The following is a 26,208-nucleotide window of genomic DNA, read 5'->3' on the forward strand; positions in this document are numbered from 1 at the left end:
TTTTATTAAAGTTCCGATGAATAAACTTAAGGCTCTTAAAAATGTCCTCTTGGCTTTCATCTGGCACACACCTCCAGCATGGAGCTGTCTGCAGGGTTCATCTGACTCGTTCACAAGCGCACTTCGGAAAGTTGAGCTCATTTCAAGTTGCAGGTTCAGCAGGCTGGAGGGGCCAGCGGGGGAGCTGCAGGAGTGGCTTGGGGCCTTCTGGCCAGATGACAAAGCTGCCTAACGGGTTCTGGTTGTCTGACACCAGAGCGGGGACCCCTACCCTCACCCCCCCCAGGACCATTCATTCTTTGTGGGATGAGCACCAGGCTTGGGGTGCCCTCACCGGGGTGTGCGGATATGGGTGTGGAGAGGGTTAAAGTTCTGCTTTTTCCCCCTTATTTTTAAATTTGATCACTGGGGAGTCTTTTGAGTCCATCCTGTGCTTGCTCCCCAAACTGAGTTGCTAAACCTTCAACTGTCCGTTTTTCCCATCTACCCCTCAACTCTGTTTATCAGGCACGCGACAACTTCGCCAAACCTCGGTTTCTGCATCTCTAAGAGGAACTAACAGTGGTATCTGCCGTGTATGTTCAGCACCTGGTAAAAAGAAACCGCTTAACACATGCAACCATTCCTATTACTCAAAAGCCATTTTATAACTGAGAACCAGGAGGAACAGGGGCCAGTCAGGGAGAGAAAGAGAAAGGAGGCACATGTGTAACTTTTTCTCTGGACATTTTTTTAAAACAAGCACACGTTCATTCAGCTCCTGTTTCCCCAAGAGCATCTGAGTGGGTAAGACTCTAAGCGCCCAACAACCTGTATAGGTTTTGTTGTTTTTAATCTCCAAACACCAGAAACAATTAAAGTAAAACCAGGGACAAGCCTTCCTCACATCCCCACCCATCAGGAAACCCAAGACTGAATCAAAGCCCGGTGTACAGAAATTGGGACTGAGCCGATTAAAAAGAAAAGCATCTCTAAGTGCCAGTTACTTACCTTGTCAGGCAAGGAAGACTCCGGAGCACTAATTACTCTTTCTCTCTTGTGGGAAGGGGAGTCATGTGGCCTGGCAGAGAGGGAAGCCAGAGCCTGTCTTTAAAGTTCTAGAGCAGACAAGACCACGTTGAGGAAGAGCACCCTTTGTGCCTTCTTGGGCAATGACCAGAGGATCCCTGGGATGTGTCTGGATGTCTCCAGGAGGGACCCGAGGCTTTCACAAAAGATCGGAAGATGCCATAACTGGCGACCCCAGAGAAACAAAGAACTGGACCCAGGGCTTCTGACCTCATCTCTCCCTCAACTCCTGTCCCCCCGACCATTGTTGTCCGTGCCCACTTATTGGTAACAAAATCTTTACTCCTCAATTCCTTTTCTTTCATTAAATAAGAGGCTTGTATTCACATGTCCAAAATAAAAGTCCAACTTTCATTGTGATTGGCCTATGAATTAAAAATGAAAATGTTGCCCCAGCTACATAGAGAAGTAATTGGGTGTCTACCAAGTTTTGAGTGTATTTGCTGGGGAAAATAGGGGAGGCAGATGGAAGGTGCATTAGAAGGGCAAGTCACTAAATGGATGGAAGGCTTTAGAGGTCCTTTTAAAGGAACTGGTTTTGTGTAATATCCACCAATCTAGTGAAAATAAGACCACCAAGGGCTTTTCTGTTTGCCTTCTTGAAGCACGTATGTGGGTTATGTGCATGGAAATCTTTTTTGGGGGGCACCAGGGCATAAAAGGAAAGAGCTGCAGAATTTTTGTAAGCTGAGCAGGTCGGATGACCCCTCCAACACTTCCCAGTTTGAGTTTTGATGTCCATCTGTCACAAATATAGCCCCAAGGAGGGGAGGGCTTGCCTGAGGAGGACTTAGCAGCACCTGGCAGGATTCAGCTTCCTAAGAAAGTGAAGCTTTCCTCCAATGGTTTGAAGGTCATCCTAGAGGCAGGACAAGGGACTGGCCAGGAAGCCCCCTCTCCCTGCCCCTTTGTCCTGCCAGAGCTTGGGTATGCATTTCCCATTGGTGACTGTTCTTTGACAAACCTGAAGCCTTGCTGGGTGAGGATGTCAGGGTGTGAACACACAAACACACAAGAAATGGCAGTCCTGTGTATATTTAACAATATATATTTATATATATTTTCTAGATCAGTACATTCAGTTTTTAACTTGTTTTTTTCTTCACAAACAGAAGAACTCTTACAATAGTAGACTTTCTAAAATAAATACTATTAAAATAGAGCTTCAAAATAAATATTCTATACAAAGGAAACCTGTGGTAACTTTGTTGTGGGGTGAGAAGGGGCCACAGTGAAGGGGAAATGAAGTAGGAATGTGGTGCAGTGGGAACCTTGAACAGCTTTTCTGTTTGTAACACAAAACCAAACTGTGGCGCGGTGACAAGAGAAAGCAAGACAAGACACCATAACGGAGTTAGCCACAGCAAAAATGGCAGCGTGAGATTTGTCATCAACTGTCACAGTAAGCAGAGGGCATGAAAAGGCTTACCGAAGGCATGAACCAGAAGGCCGGTGAAGCTTGTGGGATGCCCTAGTGAGTTGTACAGTGCAAAGTTGTGTGCTGCCCACAACCCATGGGACATCTTCTGGGGCAGCATGGGAGGAGAACATGAAGCTCCGAGGTGATGGAATCTGGGTGCTGGTCCCAACTAACATTTTCCATGTTGTGCAACCTTGAACAAGTCATTATCTAACTGGGCCTCACTTGATGCACAATGGGAACCCACGCAGACTGCAGAACGCTGAAAGAACCAGACGCATCACATGAAGGTCTTCTATCTCTGTAAGCTGTGAAGGGGTCCATAGCCACAGCAGGGATTGGTCTTCACCTCTTCCAACCGGGGACCGTGAGAAGCCTTGGTCACGCCCCATCATCTAGCTGGGAGGGCTTTGCTATCCTAGACCCAGTTCCCAGGGTGCTTGCTGGAGTGTTGGGCCTTCACAAACCCACCCTCAGTGGGGAACAGTCAAGGCCCCCTAGGATAAGTGTCCTGGACCCAGGCTTGTGGACCCTACCCCCCACCCCAGGTTGAACAGAAGTGGGAACCAGCTGGCACTTTTCAAAAAAGGTCAAGACGAGGCATAATCCAGCCAAGCAAGCCGTTGGTGACAGAGAACACAATCAGCCAGAAGCAGCCACAGAAATGTGTCACGTTTCTGAGAGCCTTGGTCCCTCAGTGGCCCCCAGGGTCCACGGGCAAGCCAGTTTTCTTTTGTTTTGATTTTTGCCAAGAAGCTGAGAAAAACATGCTGAAGGACTGCTATGCAATAGAGCTGGGAGAACCAAAGCTGCCTCAGTCCTTCCCTTTCCCGCCGAGCACACAGGACACTGAGAGTTCTGCAGACATCATCTAGCAGGCTAAATGCAAACCAAAAAGAACAAGCCAAAACAGGGAGAAAAAAAAACAACCGAAACCCAGATAAATCCATGTTTACAACTATGTACACATAAAGTCAGGGTTCAGGAGGCTGTTTGCCAGGAAACAGGGTCTATGTAGATAGAGGGTCGGTGGTGTGTGTGTGTGTGTGTGTGTGTGTGTGTGTGTAGACACAGCTTATGTAATTCAACTCTCCACAGAATGGGCGTGTAGAACACCAAGATCACCAAAGTGCATCTTGCCACTGGGTCAAGTTTCCCATGGAGACATCTGAGGGAGGGCTCTGGGAAAGGGTCCGAGGGCTCGCCAAGAGTGGACGTGTGCCCTCTTTTTGGGGTAACCTCTGCAGAGCTATTCTGAGGAAGACATCTCCAGTCCCTTCAGTACACATCTGATACATTCAATTAGCATAAGTGGTTGGCTGAATGTGTTTTTTCTACTATCCCCTCCGATTTGTGCAAGAACATCCACACATCCGTTGCAACTGTGGCAAGGGAGCTACGTGAATCAGCCTTAGAAAACGTAGATGCAATATTTCATATTTGCCTTTTACAAGCTAGCAAATGTTATATAAATAAAGCCTAAAATAATAAGACCCTCCCCTCCTCTCCTCCGATCAATAAATACCTATGGTTACAATTAACTTATTCTAAATCATAAGATGTTACTACTAGTCTTCAAGAAGGAAAAAAAGAAAGTCCTTGAGAAGCATCGGGTGCATGCCAATCACAGCTACCTGCCTCTTTGCGCCCTTTCCTGGAGGCAGGTCTCCTCCTACAGAATGAACTGGAAATGCTGCCTAATGAATGCACTTCCAATTTCACCTGGGGTAGCTTTTCGGACCCAGGCCACTTCCTCTCATTGGGGGGGAACACAAAATACTACAAGAAGCAAAAACCCCGCACAACAGCTGGGGAGGACCAGACACACTACAGCTTTTGCATGCAACAAGTACCTACCCACTGGACGTGCTGCACTTTCTGAGTCCTTTAGCACCTTGAGAGAAAGAGTTGCTACGTCTTTGGGGGCTGTCGGGAGGGGGTGGTGTGGCCACGCACAGAAGCAGGGCTCCATCCTAAGAAGCCCCTGGAGAATCTTCTCCCCAATTCGTGCTCTTCTGACTCCCCCGCCAGGACTTCCTAACACTAAAATAGACTCTTTTCATCATCTGTCTATTTACATTAAAGATACAGACACATCACTGTACACAAAAGGCTATGACAGCAAGCAGCAGAATCAGAAGAGAAGGAACCCATACCCAGCTCGGCTCAACTGTCCCTCTGCCAATGGGAGGTGTTGCCTCTCTTCTTTGCTGTTAAAATCCTCTTCTTGGTGGGGAGGGGGATTGTGTTCCTTGAGGTTGCTCGCCCCCTAGATTTTGAAATCAGCCCTTCCTGGGGGTGGCCCAAAAGGAAGCAAGTGTTTTATTATTATTTTTTAAAACACCATTAGCATCTGGGTTAATTATTCTATAAAAACATAATGACTGGATCCAGAGACCACAGCCTCAGACTCACTGGCAAAATGATATTTGGTCTCGCATTTGTCGCCCGGCCTTCTCTACCCATCAAGTTTTTGGATCTGGGTAGAGAGAACTCGGGACACGTAGTGGGCAGGTGAGTCTGTGACTCGGAAAGAACCGAGGGACGGTGCTACGAGTGGAACACCCCCAAGAGTTAGTGATGAAGCTGGAAGGGAGAAATGCACTGCGCAGTGGCTCCCAAATCCGTCCGTGGCTCCGGGGAGGCAGAGTGAGGAACGAGGCCTGGACTCACCAGCCATCCTCCTTCCTCAGGGGGAACCCAAGTATATACAACAGGGATTGCTAGGGTCTACACGTTCCCCAAGATCTTGGGGCAAACTGGGGGGAGGGAGGAGGAGAAGAAGGTACAGACGTCAAGACTCCAAGGGTCTTCTTCAAAAGTCCCCTGGCCATTCAGTTAACGATTCCTCCCAGGCAGCCAAAGAGAATGGAAAAAAGGGGGGAAAAAGGGAGGGAGGAGGAGGGACTGGGAAGGCATTCAAGCAGCTGCAACTTCCGGATGTGTGCACATCTGTGTTCCGTCTTCTGGGAAAGAAAAATCCCCCTACACCACACCACACCCCTGCCACTGTCTGACACAAAGTTCCAGGACCCTGGAAAAAACCCCAAAGCGCTTCTTTATCCTTTTGGGGAAGAAAGGGTGGGTGATGGTGGTCTCTGTTTCTTCAGAAGCTGGGGGTGGGGAGTGGGCAGAAGAGCAAGGTCAGCCTCAGGATGCTAAAACCTCTGGCCTCGCTGTGGTCTTCTCAGCTGTCAGAAGGGAGCCAAGTTTCCAGGGGGCTTCGACCCCAAGTGTCAGAAAGGCTTGTCGGGTCTGCCGGCCTTGGCGTCGCTGGTGGCTGCCTTGCAGATGACGCTGTTCGTGTGCTTGCAGCGGCAACCAGGGCGGCGCAGGCGGTCGTAGCCGCGCTGGGCCAGCTTCACGCAGCCAGTGGCAGGCAGGTAGCAGAGCAGGCAGGGCAGCACCACGGAGAGAGCGCCCATGAAGGACCAGCGGGCGCAGCAGTTTGAGCGGGAGCAGGAGCAGGGGTGGTCGGCGCAGGAGCCCTCATCGTCCTCGTTGGTGCAGTGGTAGAAGATGCCCTGCACCAGGCACATGCAGGTGCCGTAGTTGACCAGGGTCTGAGCTGAGCACAGGCATTCCTGGTTGCAGACCCAGCAGGAGGGCAACGTCCGGGGGGACGCGCACTCCTTGCACTTGCACTTCCCACAGGCCTCGCACAGCAAGAAGTGCTTGTCCAGCTCTGGTGGGACTGCTGGGCCCTTGAGGTCCAGCGGTTTGCAGTGGACCGCCTTGGGCTGGATGCGCACAGCCCTTGGGGAGGCCTGCTCAGCCACGGGCGGTGGTGCCATGTGGTCTAAGAGCCGCTGGTCAGAGGACGTGCTGCTGCTGCTGCTCACAGAGCTGGGGCGCCCGCTGAAGGAGATCCAGTGGTGGGTGACGTCTTGGTCACAGCGGGCAGGCGTCGGGGCCAGCTCTGGGGCCCCTCCCCGGGTCCGCTTAGGGCCAGTGGGGGGCACCAGGCCAGGGTTGTCTATGTAGTCATTCTCCACATGGCTCGTCTTCATCTGGTCGATGGGGAGGATGGTGAGTGGGTGCTGGAGCCGGCTATGGGGCATGCGGCTGTCAAGAAGAGGCTGGACCATGACTGAGCTGGGAGTCAAGGGGACGCTCTGTGGGATCGGGGGCTCCATGGGTCTGGAGGTCCTGGACTGTGCTGAGAAACAGGCTTCTAGGGGCCCTGGGGGTGGGGTGGGGAAAAGGAAGAGAGAATGGATTGCAGGCATCAATATGCAGCCTGTTAACACTCCCACCCCCATCAGGTCCTTGGGAGCCCAGAGAAATGGGAACTGGATTCTCTCAGTGGGCTCTCCAGCATTAAGGCTGAGATGTAATAGTTACAACAATAATAGTAAGTAGTAGAAATAACACTTATTTGGCACTTAATATGTGCCAGGCACTCTCCTAGGTCATTGACTCTTCACAATAATCCTAAACATGGCTACTATTTTATTATCCCTTTTCTAGTTACAGAAAACTAATGTTCAAAGTAACTTGTCCAAAGTCACGCAAAACTACCAGTAGCAGAACCAGGACTCAAACCTGGGCCGTTCAAGTTCATTTTTGTAATCCTGTGAAATATGCTCCTTATTAAGATAGACAACTCAGGGCTTACAGACACAGGCTCTGAAATTAGATCCAAATTCCAATTCTTACCTCTCCCGAGCAGTGTTGCTGTAAATGAGGTTCTTTAACCTCTATGCCTTAGTTTCGTCGTCTGTAAAATGGGTTCTTGTGAGGATTAAATAAGAAAATTTATATCCAATACCTGTATATAGCAAGTACTCAGTAATTTATCACCCCCCGGGAGAGCAACAGTTTAGACTTCCTTAGCACTAATACGCATTACGTGCCAGGCATTGTGCCGAGTGCTGAGGATGTGGTGACCATGACAGACAGGCTCTGTGTACTCCCATGGAGTTTATCAGCTGGATAAACAAAAGCCTTTATTTCAGATAGTCACCAGAGAAAGAAGGGCTGTATCTGATGCCTGCAAGTCCAGGATATTGACTTATTACCACCACTTCTAAGAGCAGCAACCCTCAGTGGCTAATAACCTCCGGGTAGGTGTGCTTCTGACACTTGGATGGGAAATCCTCGAGGGGCACTCACATCACCCATTCCCAAGAGCTGAGCTGAACAGTCAGCCTAAATGCTATTTACTAGAAGAGCTAAGCCAACCCTGGATCAGTTTCTAATTTCACCGAGAGAGTGCAATTTTAAGCTGGAATCCGGCCAGAGATTCAACTGCAGAGCCTGACACGGAACCCCAGGAAGTCACTTAAATCAAAGAGCGGAAACGGCTTGGTTCAAATTTAGAAAGTGCACATTGTTTTCTATTAGAAGTGCCATTTCCTCGCCTGCTGACCTTTACATTCGGAATTCGGCTGGAGATCAATTTAAAGAAATAGCAGCAGCAGGCCAAGACCTCTGCCCAAGGGGACATGATTTGGAATCCAAGGGAAATATTAGACTCTGGGAAGATTCCACCAGGGGGTAGGGGTGGGGGACAGAACAGGGTGTGGATAGAAGGGGAAGATAACTGCCTTTAAAAAAAAAACCCATTGATTTAACGTGTATTTAATGTGTTATGGGGCGGGGTTTTGGTAAACCCTTTTTCAAAATGCTAATGACGTTCTAACTAGGAGAGCCACCCTGCGCCTCTACTGTTAGGTTTATCTTGCCTCAAAAGGGATGCCTAAGAAGGAGATGTGGACAGGTTTCCACTTCCAGTTAACCCCACACCCCTCCAGACTGGGGACAGTCGGTCCCTCCCAATATTCCAATCATAGGAGAATGACACTTCACCCCGGGAACTCACCTGTACTCATCAATATCTATGGTAAAGAGTGAAGCGGGGAAAAAAGGCATTTGGGACAATTCAGTGTTATATTTCCCCTACTTGGAAACAACTGTTTGATCAGAAATGGTTCCACTGTTGGGGAAGGGCTTCCTTCCATGCTGTCCAGCCTGTCCGAAAGAAAGAGCTAGCTCTGGATGCAAATGAAGGGAATAAAAGGGAGCTTATCCACAGGGCTCTCATCTGTATATCATCTATGCTGCAAAATGCAAAAAAGCATGAAGTCTTCTACAAGGTTCAGTGCTCAGTCAACTGATATTTCCTATTTGCATATGGCGAGAACTATTGGCTTTGCTCCCATGGCCCTACCTACTTAAAAGATGATGGTATTTCTGTGCACAGTTATTCTCATCTTGGAGAAAGTCTGCCTAGTGGCAGCACCTGCCTTCTGTCTCCACGTTCTCTCCAGATGAAAGGAGAACATCATCTTCAAACGGGAGACTTGCCCATTGCAAGAGTTAGCCCTAAGTATCTGGCAGGTCAGCCACCAAGAAGTAGTAGTCATTCTCCAAGGCAGCCTCCTGTGGGGATCCTGTGGTCACGCCTGGATGGGGGAATGTCCAGTAAGCATCTACAGAGAGGACTTTTTCCATGGATCAGGCTGGCCATGGGGCAGGAACTTCAGGGACTGCCACCTCAGCCCACTTATTCTTTGCAGAGGTTCCAAAGCCTTGCTTCTAGAAGAAACGGGTTTGGGGTCAACAGAAGAGGGTTAGGAGCCCCAGGCTGCAGCCCTGGGGACTTCGCCTGGAGGAAAAGGTGTGACTAGGCATAAGAATGGAAAATGCTGAGGGAGGCACAGGATAAGACTCTCCAGCGCCAGCCAAGTGTTGCCTCTGCCAGGATTCCCACCACGGACAAAGACGGACAAAGGCAACATGATTCCCTTCTTCCAGAAGCTCAGGTCACGAATACTCAGGGTCCCGCCAACAAAATGCCAGTGGCAGTTTGAAGGCTGTACTGCCGCATGTAGTTGGGCTTTTGTCTCTTAGGACCAAGATCGGGAGTTGCCACGCTGTGGGAAAAAGTAAGGGGACTCTCCCCCAAGCAGATTATCCACTCTCCTTTCCCCAATTCTATTCTTGGGGTTCTTTACAAACAGCCACCTTTTCTGTAGATCCCCAGTGCTCAGGGAGTTTAATAGGCCCTGGAATCAGAGGGCAGATTCATGGAAAAAGTTCTATGGAAAAGCCCCACTGGGAAGCCAGGATGGGAGCAGCACCTGCAGGCAATGGGCTGTTGGCATTAGCAGGCTCCCACCAACCTCCAGAGGTGCTGTTAACATCTGGGCCTGCAGTTGGGACCAGACTCGGGAGTGAGAGCTTGGTCCACGGTGACTCAGCTCTCTTGGGACACGCCGCAGCCAAGACAGCTCCAACAGGCATATTCTAAAACGCATTTTCCCTATCACAACCCAGATGTAGGATTCCTTCCGGCCACCAGCTCAGCACAAACCAGCGCTGGCTCAAAGTCGCACTGCTCAAACCTCGTCAGGCCTCCTGGCCTCACCTCCCCATTAGCAGGGACCCTCTACAGGAGGGTTGAATTCATTTGGATGACAAAGAAAAACAACCTCCTGAGCAGCCAGTTTGATAATCCCTCAGCACAGCTAAATGAAGTCTCAAAAAGAAACCCCAATCCTCAGTTGGTTTAGAAGATCAATCTCTACTCATTGGGACACACCTACCCTCCAGTCTAAGCAACGCTGATGAACTTAAGTGCAGTTTAATATGTACTCTCTGCTTCCCCTGCAAGGAAGGAAGAGATTTATAATATAAATAGGAGAGAGGAGGCTGTGCCTCATTTAGGCTATTCGGAAGACTGATGGCCAATTTGGAAGACTGTGGACAGAGAAAGAAAGCCAGCACTCCACTTAGCCAAAGAACGTCCTCAATCGAGTTGTAGGTGGCAGTCTTATGGATTAGCACAAGGAAAGGAAACTTTTACCTCCACTCCAACCTTCTAATAATAAATAATAATTATGGCAGCAGCTAATACTTATGAAACATTTCTTGGTGTCATGCTGTGTGCTAAGCCCTCAATGATTTTCTCATTTAATCCTCACCATCACCTTGGAGGATAACACCCATTTTGCAGAAGAAACGGAAGAATAGAGGGTCATCAAGCTGGCGAATGAATAGGGCGGGATTCAAACCCAGACAGCAGAGGCTCCAGAGGTGGCAACCTTAATCTTGCAGCCCTGACTTACAGTAACTTCTGGATATTCATGGAAAGGCATGAAAGCTGTGATCACTTCACAGCCATGGACTCTACCAGTCTCCCCAGTCTGCCACCAGCCCCCAGGGAACCTCATCAGGCCATCCGCTGCCAGCTCTTAACCAAAGCAGCAGGGAAATGAAGCTCAACAGGGCTTTCATCAGTCTGGCCCCCAATTAGGGGAGTTTTCAGTATGGAGAGCAGAGGCTGGGGGTTTGAAATCTGTCACTAAAGGAAGGCTCGGAGCTCAAGTTATCTTCATTTCCAATTCAGTTTCTTTTTGGTCATCCCTTCTGTCACCTCATACACCACCATTTTACTAAGTATCTTCATTTTTATTTTTCTTAAAATTGAATGGGTCTCAATTGCAGGATCTCACCACATAGCAGTCTCTAAAATGAAACCCTAGAGTGGGAGGGAATCCCCTCTCCTCCCACCTATAAAGCTGAACTTAAGGGTCCCTAGGGCATGTTCACAGATGGTGCTTCCTGGTCCAGGTCTGTGGGGAGGGGAAGGAAGAGCCAGGGTTAGATGAAGCCAGAAGAAGAGATCCTAGAATACTGAATCAGCAGGACACTGAAAAGCTCAGGGCACACAGCCCAGTGTTTGCAGCGTGGCGGTCTGTGAGCCTGACACTGCATTTGTACCTGTGAGGAAAGACTGAGCATCAGGCTGCAGACCGCGCAGTACAGGCTGGTTGCAAAGAATCAAGAGGCATGTTAAATACCCACACCACCCACCCTCCTCTTCCCCTTGACTTAGCCGGGGGGAGAGGAGTAAGAGGGGGGAAATACTAGGAAAACCTGACAGTTATACTTTGAAAACTACAAGTCAGCTAACGACAAACTGGCAAGAGGCTCCGAATGAATGGGCACTTTCTGCACTGCCCCATTCAGTCTTGGCAGGTTCTTTCAGCGAAGGTTGCTTAACCCTTTAACAGCTCAGAAAAAAAAGGTCTCTAGGCTGCCAGAGAGCCTGCCCACCACTGTCGCTTGGTTTTTTGTGATAGCATCCCTGTTTAGTTAATTAAGCTCCAACCAAAAAACCACTTATTGCTTCAAAAAGACTTTAAAAGGGGCGGGCGGTGGCAGGGGTGGGATGGCAGTGATGAGGGAAGCCAGGGATTTGCCTTCCCTACACCCTACTGAGGAAGACAGTCTGCATCTCTGCTGAGAACCCGCCTCGGCGGGTGGATAAAGAATTTAGACCGCTGGATTTGTCTGAGAATCCTTGCTCCTTCCCCCCAGCCCCCACTCTAGCCCCAGCACTAAGGAGCTCACCTCTGGCCATAATCTGTTAAAGATCACAAAAGAAAACAGCTGCTTTTCATCACTTTGTCCCATCACCAGTTATCAGTTCCCAACCCTCTTCTCTTCCTCCTCCACAACCAAGCCAAAGCCCCAGTGCAGGATGAGTGGGAGAGGTCTGCTGTACTTTGCTCTGGGCTATTCTAACTGGCTTCAAATTTCAGCTTCAATGTATTACCCCCATAATTGTTGTCTGCTCAGATCCCCTTCGAGGGGGATTAGAAGTCAAGAGTGAGAAAAGAATGGGGCTGGAAGAAGCCTGTTAAACATAGTTTGGGAACTACTGGCCCACATCAAAGTTTGGGGGAGACCAGAAACCTAGACCCCCAGGGGAGGGCCCCCTCTCACTGGCACCAAGATCCTTTTATTTATCTCTCCACTAAGAAATGAACTTACAATAATAGATTTTAGCTTACTCCTGGGATGGGGCAGGAAATCACTCCCCCTTCCCCTGACCAGAAAGACTCCCCGACAAGGGAAACCACTCTTCTGCAAATGGCCACCTGCCCCAGAGGGGCCCCTTCCCTCCTCCACTAGATCCAGCACATCTGTGCTCCCTCCCCAGCGCCCTTGCTTCCTCCACTGACTGTCCTTGGAAAGAACAATCGCGATCACAGCTGAACGGTGGAGCCTCTTAAGCCCAGCCACATGTCCCGGATACATCCCCAGCCTTGTCAGCTGTCCGGATCTGCAGGGTGGCCCCAGACCCTTGAGAGCCAAGAATATCCCGCCTCTTACATCATGCAACACCCTACACCTCCTGTGTAGGGAGGGGCTCCCTTACAACCAGGCCCTCCTCCTAGGCGCCCAGTCTAACAAGGAGCACTGGCCCCTTGCTAGCTGCTATGCTGGCCCGGGCCCCTCGGGAAGAATTTCTTCTCCCCTCTTTGCAGATGGGGAGACTAAGGCCCGGGCTTAGCTGGTTTCCTAGCCTTCTATCTGCTCCATCTTTGCCCCTAGTTTGGTCTGGAAGGAGTAACACAGCTTTCAGTATGCTACTCTTCATCACCTTCTTCCTCTGGTTCTTTTGAAAGAGCAAAAATATATTCCAATGAGTCACTGCTTTCCCTTCTGTCAGAGATCCAGGTTGGCCGTGAGATGGAACCTTCTCCATTCTTGCCATTCCCCTTCCTTAAAAACACTGTCATGTCTACAGCCCAAATCTAAATTTTTCAACTATACCCCTAGATCCCGTGTGTTGTGCAAGAGTCCTCCCCCATGTGTTCCTCACAAGGGAACCTCCACCTCACAAGAGGCCAGGTGACACACACTCTGGATTCAGAACCAAATTAAATGCCACAACTGTCGAAGAACACTGAACTTCCCTGAAGGAGAGTAGGCACCTTTCCAAGCCTCCCGGGGACCAACACGTGGGTCCCACCCAAGAGGACGGCCCAAGCAAAGAAAAATGCTGTGGGGGCTTCAACGTTGGGGGCTGGAAGATGAGGGACTTTTAGCCTCAGGAATTAGAAGAGAAGTCCCCACATGTGATCCCACAGCAATAAAGCCCAGAGCAACACACCTCAAAGGCCACTTCTAGAGGTGTTAATGGGTGTTTTTTCCTCCCTTAATTTTTAAGTCACTAACTTTCAAATTTTGCACTGAAAGGCTGCCTTCATTTGTTATTCAAGTCAGCCTAACCTCGGGGCAGAGGCAATGTCACCTTTACCAGAGTCAGGGGTAAAGAGTATGAACTGGACAGGGGTGGAATTCCAAAGATCCTCATCTCTCCACCTATTCTGGAAGGATGAAAACAAAAATGACATCTATGAGCTCCAGATGCTCACCAGCCCCCAGCCTCTGCCCTGCTTTAGCCAGGAATCGTTCTAGTCTCTGTGTTCTGTCTCCTTCCAAGCTCAACCAAAGCTTTCAGGAGATGTTGCCACTTCAGAGAGTAATCTGGAAAAGGTCGTGGGAATGAGCAATAGAGTATTTGTGTTCCACAAAAAGGGGAATGACTTCTGAGTTCAGAATCTAAAAAGGAAGATAACCAAGAGATGTCTTTAAAGTCTTCCTCACCCTAGCTGACCAACATTTGTCCATCAAGGAGATTTCAGAAATCCGCCACAACGCCCTCTATCCGATACTGGCCACACAGCTCAGTTGGCCAGCGTGTGCACTGCTCACATTCATCTGGAGCCTGCTGGCAAGTGAGGACTCTCCCAAGGGCTGGAAAAAAGAGGAAATTCAATTTTACACCGGACCTGTCTACAACTTCTTTCTCACCCTTCTGCTGAAAGACAGACAGAGAGAGAGGGAGAGAAAAAGAGAGAGAAAGAGAAAGGGGCCAACAGCAGCCCCACCTTTCCTAGTCTACCCCACACCCACACACTAAGAGAGAAAAAAGCTGAAAATTTCAGATGTTTATGCTCCATTCATGTGAAGATCCAGAGAACTCTAAACATTGTGAAATCAGCAGCGTGATAATGGGTAGGGCCTCAGGCCAGACCGAGTTTAAGAGATTGATAAGCCCACATTTCCTAAATGCTCTGGGCCTTCACCTTCCAGCTTGGTATCCCTGAGAAGCTCGTCAGGAAGACTGGAGAGCCTTGGCCAGCTAATCAGACAGACATGCACTTGCTCCTGCCCCTCCCCAAGCTGGACAGAATCACGCCACTGATTTGGAGGCGGGAAAGAGGGGGTTCCTACTGAGTCCGGGCACCCCACTGAACCCATACCTTTTCTTTCAGCCCTAATCATGCTGGGGGGCTCCCAGAACCCCGATGCGCCAGGAGGCAGCCTCCTGCTCTCACCCAGGCCTGGCAATATGGATGCCCATCCAGCAGCTGGTGAATGAGGCAGCCAGCAGCTTCCCCTCTGCCCACCACCCAGCCCCTCCAGCCCAGTTGGCTTCTCCTGTCCATCGCTCAGCCAGTCAAGCCATGCAACCATTTTTCGCCTTCTTGCCTCCTCTGCCCACAACCCTCAGCACCCAATCAAAGAGAATTGAGAAACCGTCTTCTTGCACAAGAGCAGCTACTGTCTAAATGTTTTTTGATCGTCTGCATGGAGGGGGAACTGGGCACAGCCCTGGTCCCAGCTATGGAGCCAAGCTCCAGCTGTCCTGGCTGGCCAAACCCACCCTCGCCCCCCTTCATTGCCCCCGTGGCCTTGGCGGTTCAGAATTTTCAGAACGTACCGTCTCTATCCTTCTCTCTTCTCGGGGATGTCAAGCCTGGTACCACCAAGAAGGAAGGAGGAAAGCAGGAGCCTTATCTCTCCTACGCACGCAACCTCTTCCTCCAGCTCCCTCAAGCCCAACGTTATGTAAACGCACCTTCAGCCCCCACCACAGCCCCAGCACGGCCTGGGGGCTCCGGGGCCTGGCACAGCTCGGTGCCCGGGGATAGGGAGGCAAGAGGAGGCCGAGGAGCCTCGGGCCCTGCAGAGGCCGGAGAAGGGAAAGGCAACTGCAAGGCAGCTGCACAGCAGAAAATGCGGCAGCAGAGCAAAGGTCAGACGGCGAGGAACCGCCTCGCCAAAAGGGAGCAGAAATGCCCAGTCCCTGGCCAGCCCCCCGGTGACCATAGAGGGGGAGGCAGAAGGGGAGAAAACCCAGTCCGTCACCGCTCCGAAGAGGAAAGAAAAACCTACGTCGAGCATAGGCCGCTGCGGCGGACTGGGAAGATCTACGGCAGAGCTGGCACCGTGGGCACCGAGCCGGGGGTGGGCGAGGGTGCCCGCCGGACCCAAAGGTGGCTCCTGTCGGAGCCCGGAGTCTTCCGTTCCAGCGCCCGAGGCGGGTGGCGGCAAGAGGAAAGGCCAGGCCAGAGGCAAACTCTGGGACACGCACGGGGCTTCCCGAGTCGCAGAGAGCAGGGAAGCCGGGCTTGGCAATGCCCGGGGGTCGGAAACGCCAGTGCCAGGCTGTGAACACCCCCGGCGCCGTGCCGGCCCAGCCGAGGGCGTCCGGGAGCTGCGGCGCAGCACAGCGGCTTAAGGAGGCGCAGAGAAAGGGAAGGAACACTGAGGCGCGCCTAGAAATAGCGCACCATTTGCCCCAGCCTGAGGGGGAGTAGGTCGTGGCTTACAGGGGGGCAGTTTCAAATCCCGAAACCGGCCAGGGACTTACTTTGAGGAGCCGCAGAGTCACAAGCATTGCTCCACGTCTGTGTGAATCCCCGAACCCGAGCGGGTCAGACGCCGCTGTCCTCGCAGACGCCGGCCGGAGGAACCGGCACGGCTCCCTGCGCTCCGCAGCGCCAACTCCGCGCTGTCAGCTCCTCTCGCTGCCTCCTCGGCGATGTTGCAACCACTGCCTGGGAAAATGGCTTTTTTATGAATGGGAGGGAAGAGAGCTCCAGTGCGCACGCGCGCCGTTAGCGATTCTATGAATGGGTGGGCACAAGAGACCCCGCGCGCGCATGCGCTGCGCTCCTTTTTTTATGAATGGGGGGCCGGAAAAGAACTTAACCCGTGATTGCTGGGGCTGCCTCTCGCTCCTCCAGGGGCCGTCGCTTTTTACAAAGGGGGGTGGAGGTTGTTGTTGCCTTCTTTTTTTTTTTTTTTTTTTTTTTATGAATGGAGGGCGGCGGCGACTGCTGCAGCTGGCTCAGCTGCGCGGGCTGTACCCCCTCCCAGCCTGCGAGAGGAGGTAAAGGCCACCTTCAAGCCACTGCGGGCCTGGGCAGGAACCGTCAGTGTTGCTGGGGGGTGGGGGGTACTGCGTCCTCCGGATCCTGGGCCAAGAGCCGGGTGGGGGAGGATACACCTATATCTATGGATCTCTACCCGCCGCAGGCAGGAGGGGGAGAGGGGGCAGGTGCGGGAAGACCCCTGCTGGGGGCCTTCTCTTTCTCTGGACTAGGGCGTCGGGGAGGGGGAAGGGTCTTGAAGCTGCGTTTACCAAATATTAAGAAAATGTCAAAAGTGCATTATCAAAGAAGGGCGGAGTGGGGATTGTTGTGTGAATCTGGTTCCTTTCCTGAGGCTTTCTCCCTTGAGTGAGTGCAGACCACCCCTCCCCCCCATTTCTTGGGTGTGGACAGCGACGGGGCCGAGGCATCTGCCGGCTCCAGTACCCCCCGGGGCGATGCTGGCTATTCAGCTAGAGGAGACCTGGCTCTCGCCTTGAAACGCCCCTCTTCCCCCCGCCCCAGTGTAATGTCCGCAGTGCCCCGGCGTCTGCCTGCCCTCTGCTGCCCCGGCTAGCTGCTCCCTCTCCAGCCCCATGCGTTTTCCAGCCCTCACGGGACTCGGGCCCGAGGAGCGTCTGTCCACCGAAGGCCGCGGCTCTTTGCTGCTGTAGGCGCCTTTCCCCGACTACCCCACCAGCTCCCCTCGGAGGAAGCGGGAGCGGCCGAGAATTGGCCAGGTGGATGGGTGGAGCCGGTCGAGCCGAGGATGCTGCTGAGGTGGCCGCGGGATTAAATAACAACAGGGGGCTCGAGCCGCAGAGGAAATGGAAATGGCCGGGGATCCTTTCTTTGCAGCTAATGATGGGGGGTGGGGGAGAGGCGGGGGTAGCTCATCAGCCCAGGCCGGTGAAAAGAAAGGCCCCCGCCATTAGGCCTGACTCTAGGAAGGCGAGGAGCCTTCGCAGCAGGCCCAGCTCCGCCCAGGAACGGAGGGGGCTGTAGCCTCCGGGGAATACAGGGTGGGGGGTGGCTTTGATGCGGGGATAAGAGCTGGGCCAGGCACTGAATCCCCTGTAAGGTTTGACGTGTTGGTGTTCTGGCTTCACTGGGAGGTTGTGAGGCTGCCTTTTTCTTCCTACGCCACTGTAGGACTGCGCTTGGCTGTTGTCAGGGGAGCCGATGAAAAGCGCCCAGCCCAGGCCAGAGGTCTAGGGCTGGGACTCTGGAGACAGGCAGCGGAAAGACATTTTGCAAACCCAGAGCAGTACTCAAGGACACTGAGTCCCAGTCTAAAATGCCTTCTCGCTACTCAGACGCACCTTTGCAGTGTGACTGACTTAGTCAGCTCCTGCGGGGCAGAGCAGGCCCTCCCCTAGGGAACCTCAGGTCTTCCTCTCAGGGCTGAGACCTTCCTTAAAGCCATGAGAAAAACACTTTACTAGGACAATAGAGTATATTACAGTTTTTCAGGACCTCCCTTTACAGGTATGGAAGGTCAATATCCTTATTCCCATTTGTCAGGTGTAGAAATTGAGATGTAAAAAGGGGAAGATCTAGTAAATTGTGGTGCTGATTTTCTAGATCTTTGCAACCGGTACATTCTACTTTGCTACCAGCCCTTCTCAGCATCACAAACCTAAAAATGTGTTTCTTGCAAGTCATTGAAGCACGTTAAACAAGGAAAGTTGGAGCAGTAATTTTCCAGCCAGTGTTCGTTCACTCATGAACTTGCTCAAACAATTTAAAGGATGGGAATAAATAAATCTCTTCTAAACTGTGGAAGAAAAGCAGGATGGGGGAGGGGGGGTGCTGTTTGCTCTCCTGTTTCCTTTATTAGAGGAATTAGCCGGGAGACAGACAGGGTTCCATTCTCGATCTTTTCTCAGCTTTCCTGAAGGACGAGGTGAGGAGACCCCAGCCCTGGTGGGATGGTGGGAAGATGGAGGAGCCCCCACTCCTGAGCTGGGAGGAGCCTCTGATGCCTAAGCAGAGTGTGGTTCACTGTCTGGGGAGGCACTGGGGACCATATTCTACTCCTACTTGGAACCTAAAGAGAAGAGTGGTTTGGGGCAACTGTTAATAAGAAATGCATTCATTCATTCATTCATTCATTCATTCGTATATTCTGTGCTAGGGCCTGCCCTGACTTTAGGGACTCAGTGGTGAGAGACTGACAGCCCTCCCTGCCGTTGTGAAGCTCACAGTCTTTTGGGGAGACAGACTGGCAGACTACACTATTTGAGCCTATGATAAGTGCTAGAAGGGAAAAGGAAGGCGAATCTGAGGGTATGGGGAGCTGTGGGGAAGGACCTGATTTTAATTTGGGTACCTTTCTGACAGGGGGCTTGTAGTTGTGAGCTGAGACTGAAGACAGAAGGAGTGAGCCTAAGGGAGTTGAGGAGACATGCCAGGCAGAGGGAGCCTGGGTGGAGGCCCTGCGGGGGAAAAGCCTGACACGGAGCTGCTGACGGGAGGCCACAGCTTGGCAAGCAAGATTGAAGTCGGCCTAGTGGGGAGTTCAGATATTATCCTCTTAAGAGTTTTAAGCAGGGTCATGACACACTCTGATTTGTGCTTTAAACCTCTCCAGCAGCCCAGGGGCCAGTGGTTGGGGATGAGGGAACAGAGTGAAGGATGGTGGGGGGATGCAGAACATTTGCTCCTTTACAGGTTGGAGACATCACAGTCATTCCTTTGGATTGGGTGGCCAGTAGGCCTGTCCTGGATGTTTTTTCTCCTTCATCTGACTTTGTTCATTCCAAAACTGCTCAATCTGCTGCTTAATCTCTTCCCTGGGTACAACTTCTCTGCTAGAGGCAAAATCCTAACAACCCTGCCTTCCTGCCCATGCTAATAACAGTTCTTTCACCCCAACCTCAGTATCAATGTCTTCACCCCCACAGATCGTGGCCGGGAGAGTAGAGTGGGTACAGTTCTGGGCTTTGTTCTCTTATTAAGCTCCTGCCCTTGCCCGGACCTGAGAGCTGAGTTAGTGGGAGTGAGGAGAGGCAGGAATTCCAATTCAATGACAGGCATTTATGGAGCACTTATTGTGTGCCATTCCTGTGCTTAGCATGTTTTCGTACGTAATATTGCTTTAAAAAGCTGTGTTCTGGGTCTGATCATCCCTCTTTTTCAGATAAGAAGTCAGAGGCTCTGTTTTAATTATTTATTAATTCCACAAGAAATTATTTTGCACTTCCTGTGTATCAGGCACAGTGCCAGGTGTTGGGGTTACAGTGGTAAAAGAGATAGACACTATTTTTGCCTTTATAGAGCTTACAGTCAGGGGTGACACCATGGTGAGGGAGCAGGGTTGGGGGTGGGATGTGCTTTCCCCTATAATCTTCATCAGCACCCTCAATCGTTTCTATATTCAATTGACATTTCTCAACCTGATTTCAAGTACTAAGCAGTGGAATCCAAGCCCCCCAACCCAAACAGCCCCCACCTAGACAGAAAGTCTGGAACTGCTACTGTTTATAGTCAAGTAGGGGTGATAGACATTAAACAAATGATCAAAGAATGATTTAATTACAGTTAACATCAGTGGTGCATGAGAGAGTGCAGAGAGCAAAGGAAGGGGCACAGCCTGGGAGCCCTGGCGAAGTTTCCCTGCAGCTCAGATCTGCAGAATGCAGGCTCAGCCAAGCTGGGCTTGGTGGCCGGAGGCGCAGAGGCAGGAAGGAGCATTGGGGAGTGCTAGAGCAACTGAAGATAGGCAGGGGGACCCTCATCCTGTGAGCAAGGGGGGACGTGTTAGACCCAAGGTTAGAACTCTCTTCTGGCACTAGCCCCAGCTCAGTGTGTTCAGCTGTTTCAGCTCTGGAGACTGGAGAGCTTGAAAGACAGATGTGCAGACACTGAGCACAGACTGCTGGGGTCCAATCCTACCCTTACAAGCTCCATAGCCTTCAAACTTTATGTGCCTCAGTTTCCTCTTCTGTAACATGAAAACTAATAGTAGTACTTACCGCAAAGGGTTGAGTGGAACTCGAATGGAATAATGCACATAAGCACTTAGTACAGCACATGGTACACTGTGAGTGCTGAATACACGTTTAGATGATCATTCAACACACCTAGCCATTTTGAGGCAAGGAATGGGTTAGAATTTTAAGAGGAGTTCATTTATCTAGGTGCATCAAAACCTCAGAAAAACAATCAAAAATGCAAACAAAGATTTCTTTATTAATAAATAGTTACAACAATAATACTGTTGCTGTCATCGCTGCATTAACTAGCACAGTTTTTGTTGTGGTATTTTCAGCTGTGTGGCTGGGTATCTTAAATAGCTCACCAAAGAGTTGATTTTAACCACGCCCAATATAGATGCTTGAATTTCGGTGGTAGCAGATCGTGTGATAGAATGCTGAATGTTTGCTGAATGATGATTCTCTAGTATCAGTATGGGAGGAGGGGGTGTTATGCACTTGGTGACTTTGCATAATTCTTAATCTCTTCAAGCCTCTATTGTAAAAAGGGGATAGTCATAGTAGCTGCTTCAGAGGGTTGTTGTGAGTGACAGAGTACATGATGTTTTTCAAGTAATTTAGCTCAGAACCAAGTGCGCAGCTATTTTTGTGGTCCTCTAATTGCTCTAACAGGGAATTTCTTAAGATTTTAATTTGTTATGATAATATAGGTCACTAGCTTCCTCTTCCCCATCCTTCCTCTAAGACCCTTTCACTCTTTGCTGAACAGGGCAGTGGAATGCTATACAAAAGAAGCTTTCCTGAAGACCTCACATACTTTAAGAGTGATTTCTTCATAGGTGTGAATGTAAAGTCAGATTTGCTTTGTATCAGCTTTGGCTACTGAATCAAGATTTCTATGAATATATTTATATGGCACAGTTCAAATTTGTGTTAGTTCAAATTCACATAAAATGCAAGTGCACTGTTCATTTCAGATGTGGAGCCAAAATCCAGAGCAACCGTTGAGAGCAGTGAGCAAGAAAAGCAGAAAATAAATGGCCAAGAGTAGCCCCCTGGTCCTTGCCAGCAAATCACAGAAATTCCCTGGTAACCTTGAAAATCCAGGTGATACAGTGGTTGGTGAGTTCTGGCTTTGGGACTAGACAGACTTAGACTTTGCCACTTAATTGTTGGTGGACCTCAGGTGAGTTACTGATCCTTTAGGCTCTCAACCTTATCCTTATAAGGGTCATGATGATTCCTACTCTATATAGTGGTTCAGTTAATACCTCATAATGTCTGCATCCTTCATATAACAGAATGGGGACCTGGGAGAAGCACAGGGGTGAAGAATGGATGTCTGGACTCTGGAGGGGTCAGCAACTTTCCAGAGGCCTGATCTTGTCTTTGATGGATGCTCCATGAAAGGGATGGAGACTGCACCCTTCTTGTTGTTTTGGGCCACCTTTTGTCCCCTGGCCTCCATTCACGCCACCTCATTTGGTCAGTCATTCACTCAACCAATATTTAAGCACGTTCTAGGTACCAGGTACCATCCCAGGGCCTGAGGCTACAATAGCAAGCAAGTTATAGGAATCCCCTGCTCTTATACAGCTTAGTCTAATGAGGAGAGCAGATAATAAAAAGTAAATACCCAAATAATAAATAATTTCAAATGTTGGTCAAATCTACGAAGGGAATAATAAAGGGATGTGACAGCAATCCAGGGAAGGAGCTGGCCCCTGTAGAGAGGTCAGGGAAAGCCTCTCTGGGCAGTCTGAAGGCTGAGGAGCAGGAGCCACGCAAATGCCCAGGAAGGAGGGCATGGTGAGTGCAAAGACTAGGGCAGGCGTGAACTGGGGCATTCCAGGAACACTGGCACCTTGGGTCTGAGGCTGCAGTTACTCATCTCTGCTCGAGGACATTCTGGCCTCCTCCAGCTGACCTGCACCACACCAGGGCTGGCCCAGGCTCCAGACTCTGGAGTACATGGCCAAGTGCACCAACCTCAGGCCCTGGGGAAGAATTTACTACCATCCTGAGTCTGTTACCACCTGCCAAGGGGCCCTTGGGTGGCACAGGCTCTTTCTCAAAACCAGTTTTTATAGAACCACGTACAAAGCAATTCAACTGGGCAGGATTTTTTTTTCTCTTTTCTTAAGTAATTTTTTTATTGAAGTATAACATATTAGTTGAACCATATGAAATTACTGATATTCAACCACTTTTTACATACAAAGATGGCAATTTCATGTGATTCAACGTAAATACATTCAGAAAAGTGCACAAATCAGAAGTGTACGACTCAGTGAATTTTCACAAAGTGAACACAACTGTGGAACTAGCGTCCAGGTCAAGAAACAAAACATTACCAGCATTCTGGAAACCCCATTTTTTAATCTTTCTATAAATGGAATTTTTTGGTGAGATTCATCCATGTTGTTGCATGCAGTTGTAGTTTCTTTTTCATTGCTATATAATATTCCATTATATGACTATACTACAATATATTTATTCATTCTACTATTGATGAACATTTAAATTGTTTCCAGTGTTTGCTTCTGTGAACATTCTTGTACATGGCTTTTGTTGAACACATGTTTGTATATCCGTGGGTATGTTCTAAGGACTGGTTCAGCCTTACCAGGTATTTCCAAACAGTTATCCAAAGTGGTTGTACTAATTCACACTCTCTGCACTGCTTTATTCAATGCCTCCTTGCTGCCTAGCTTTTGGGCCAGGTCTGTGCAAAGAATGAATAGGGGAGTAGTAGTGGGAGGGTACATGACATGATTGATGGGATGAATCTCAGTTTGTGTAGTGATTAAGAACAAAAGTCCTGGGGCCAGCTTGGCCTGGGTTCAAATGTTACTCAGCTCCTCTATTTACCTACTACTGGCAAGTCACCCAATGTCACTAAGACTCAGGTGATGCTTATATATATATATATATATATATATATAGTTCATCTATAAAATGGTATAAGTATAGTAGCTCTTATCTCACAGGGTCTTTCACCCATTTCTTTACTTGAGAAATATTTGTGGAATGCCTGTTGTGTGCTGGGCTCTGTCCTGGGCACTGAGAATTCAGGAGTGAACAAGACAGATGAGGCTTTGCCCTCATGGGATGTACGGTCTAGTTAGGGGAGACAGATAATAATGAAGCAAACAAATAATTAAGATAATTTCAGATAGCAATACATGCTATGGAGGCAATGAAACAGGGTGCTGTGATCTAGTAATGGGGTGAGGATGGTAGGGGAATCGGGGAGGTAGTGACTGAGCTGAGACCCAGATGACCAGAGGGAGGCAGCCATGGGTAGATCTCCAGGCAGAAGGGCCAGCTGGTGCAAAGGCCATGAGGTAGGAACAAGCTTGGTGTGTGTGAGTTGCAGAAAGAAGGTTGACATTGCTGGAGCTAACTGACTGAAAGGGAGAGCTCTTTGAGATAAGGCGGTGGAAATAGGCAGGGCCAGGTGACGGAAGGCCTTAAAGGCATGGTAAGGAATTTGCATTTTGTTTTAATATCAATGGAAGTCATTGGAGAGTTTTAAGTAGGGGACCAACATGAGCTAATTTACATGAAGATTAGAAGAGATAATATATAGACACTTAAAGAACTTAGCACAGAGTCTGGCATAGAGTGATGTTCAGTAAATGTTAGTTGCTACTGCTATTATTATTACTGATGCTCTAAAAGAACTTAAAAATTTTCATCTGTGTTGAGGATGAGGAAGCCAAGGCATAGAGCCATTACCATCCACGTGTAGAGTCAATCAAATTAGAGAACAGGATGTAGATTTTATTAATCAAAGGAAATGCTTTTGGTCCCTTTCCCAAGTAGGAATTTTAAGGCAGAGGATTTTCTCTGTGGTTAGCAATTGTCTGGAGCCAACCAAACTCAGCTCCTTCAGCCCACTTTGCCAGAATGCCCAGCGTTCAGTCACGTGGGTGCCACTGGCTGTGGCCCTGGTCACCATTTAGGGCCCTTGGAAAGGCTCATGGTTGATTGTTGAATCCATCTGCCTTTGCTCTGGGTCTGATAGGCCAAGAATGGGGACACTCCCTGTCCTCCACCTTGAGTGTCCACTAGGTTGTCAATGCAAATAATCCATAGTCAATCTATAAACCAAAATTGGGGTGAGTTTATTATGAGCCAGATCTGAGGACTAGCCCGAGGTCTTCCTTCCCCGAGGAAGGAAGGGCACCAAAGAAGTGGGGTGTACAGAGTGGTTATAAACCCTCTTGGAACAAAGAGCATGCACCACATATGATAAGAATATTCCTTTTACAATTATCATGCGATGCTTAGCTGGCACAGCAGATCAGTGGTCAGCAGGCCTGTGGTCACAAGGTGAGTGGTCACAAGGTGAGCGCAGCAGGTCAGTAATTAATCCTTAGTTTAGGGAGAGACGCTTATCCTAAAGGAAATGTCGATATGGGGGAGGTTACATCCCTATCTTTAGGGGCATCATTTTTGTCTTTGGGACATAGTAAATATTTAAAGCAGATGTACAGTGCATGCTCCACAGCCACGTCAGGCCCTTTTGGAACAATAAGGTCAGGCCAAATTAGTTTTAAACCAAATGGCTTCCTGCTATACTCCGATATATCCTATAGCTTTTCATTTATTTATCAAGGTTTACTGAGATGCCATCCATGCCCTGGCCTGGAGGCTCTCCCCTGATATTCTTGCTGTATAAACAGCCCTGGGAGTGTTTTTATGTTCAGCAAAGGTCTTTGAAGGAAGCTGCCTTTAATTCTCTCAGAGAAATGACACAGAGAAATGACAAGTAGATAATCTGTGAATAAATGATTGCAAATTGTGTAATGAAACTGGGCAAAGCTTCTTAGGGTATAGAATACTTGTTTCTGGGCAAAGTACCCTTCTCTTAGTAAGGATGTCTTCATTCCTTCATTCATCAATATTTGAGCTTCAGCTAGGTGCTAGGTGCCAGGCACAGTACAGCAGTGAACAAAAAGGGTGCGATTCTTGCCCTCATGGAGCTTCCAGTCTAGTGGGACATACATTCATCAAATAATTGCACAAATATAAATAGAAAATGCAATGGTAAGTGCTCTGCTGGAGAGGTATTAATGCCCTGAAGGTATATTGTGAAGGCCAGGGCTTTGGGAAAGTTACTGTACTAAGTGGCACTTGAGCTCAGTCCTAAAGGATAAATGATGTTAAGCGGGATTGGAGGGTGGAGTGAGAAGTATTCCAGGCAGAGAACAGCACATGCAAAGGTCCTGAGGTGGGAGGGAGCATGCATGGGTGAATCCAAGGCTATAAGAGAAGGACACTGTGACTGACGGGCTGCAAATGAGGTGGACTCTGGTCCCAGAAAAAGCTAGAGATATGGCAGAGGGGACAGATCACAAAGTGCTTTGGAGGCTGTGTTAAGGGTATGCAATTTTATCCTTCTCAAGGACTATGGGATGCTATTAGAAGGCTTAAAGCTGTGGATGTGTTTGTGTGAGTGTGGGTGTTAAGGAACGTGTCATTCTGGCTGCAGTGTGGAAAATGGATTGGAAGGAGCCAGAACAGGTTCTGGTAACTGCCCAGCCTTCCTTGGCCCTTCAGCCCTGGAGGTGATAAGGCAGCCCTGTTTTCCCAGTTCCAGGGTGTTGCACTCTTCCTGTGGTTGCCTTACACTCTGCCCACACGTTTGCAGATAGGTCCTTTATCAAACTCGCCTCCAATGACCCAATTTGTTCTGCTTGACTTTATGGAGAAATCTCATTGGCTGGGTAAAGCAGGAGGACCCTTCAGCAGCTACTGAACCTAGCTCCTCTGCTTCACTTGTGGCAGGCACATGTTGCTGGATTTTGCTTTC

General features: G+C 49.5%; 1 protein-coding gene and 1 long non-coding RNA gene across 6 annotated transcripts in view; one reads left to right on the plus strand and one right to left on the minus strand.

Moving 5' to 3' along the window:
• Window positions 1-2,093: 2,093 nt before the first annotated feature.
• Window positions 2,094-16,239, minus strand: SPRY4 (sprouty RTK signaling antagonist 4). 3 transcript variants are annotated; one of them, XM_058542981.1, is made up of 3 exons: window positions 15,948-16,239; window positions 13,895-14,044; window positions 2,094-6,671 (listed from the first exon to the last, which is right to left on the minus strand). In XM_058542981.1, the coding sequence occupies exon 3, from the start codon at window positions 6,622-6,624 to the stop codon at window positions 5,725-5,727; it is 900 nt and encodes a 299-aa protein (XP_058398964.1). In that variant the 5' UTR covers window positions 6,625-6,671; window positions 13,895-14,044; window positions 15,948-16,239; the 3' UTR covers window positions 2,094-5,724. The 3 variants fall into 3 exon arrangements, with proteins under 3 accessions (XP_058398964.1, XP_058398957.1, XP_058398974.1); XM_058542974.1 differs by lacking the exon at window positions 13,895-14,044 and having other exon boundaries at window positions 15,948-16,238; XM_058542991.1 differs by lacking the exons at window positions 13,895-14,044; window positions 15,948-16,239 and adding an exon at window positions 7,148-8,251.
• Window positions 16,240-16,387: 148 nt separating this feature from the next.
• LOC131407022 (uncharacterized) overlaps window positions 16,388-26,208 on the plus strand; it is an 87,376-nt gene continuing 77,555 nt past the window's right edge. For all 3 annotated transcript variants that reach the window (XR_009220437.1, XR_009220435.1, XR_009220436.1), the window contains exon 1: window positions 16,388-16,469. This is a non-coding gene — a long non-coding RNA (uncharacterized LOC131407022). The remainder of the gene's footprint in view (window positions 16,470-26,208) is intronic.

The sequence above is a fragment of the Diceros bicornis genome, chromosome 1, assembly GCF_020826845.1.
Source record: "Diceros bicornis minor isolate mBicDic1 chromosome 1, mDicBic1.mat.cur, whole genome shotgun sequence".
Classification (NCBI taxonomy): Eukaryota; Metazoa; Chordata; class Mammalia; order Perissodactyla; family Rhinocerotidae; genus Diceros; species Diceros bicornis.

Excerpts from the sequence above, each read along its gene's own strand:
- SPRY4 (XM_058542981.1), bottom strand. The coding sequence starts at position 6,624 with ATGGAGCCCCCGATCCCACAGAGCGTCCCCTTGACTCCCAGCTCAGTC.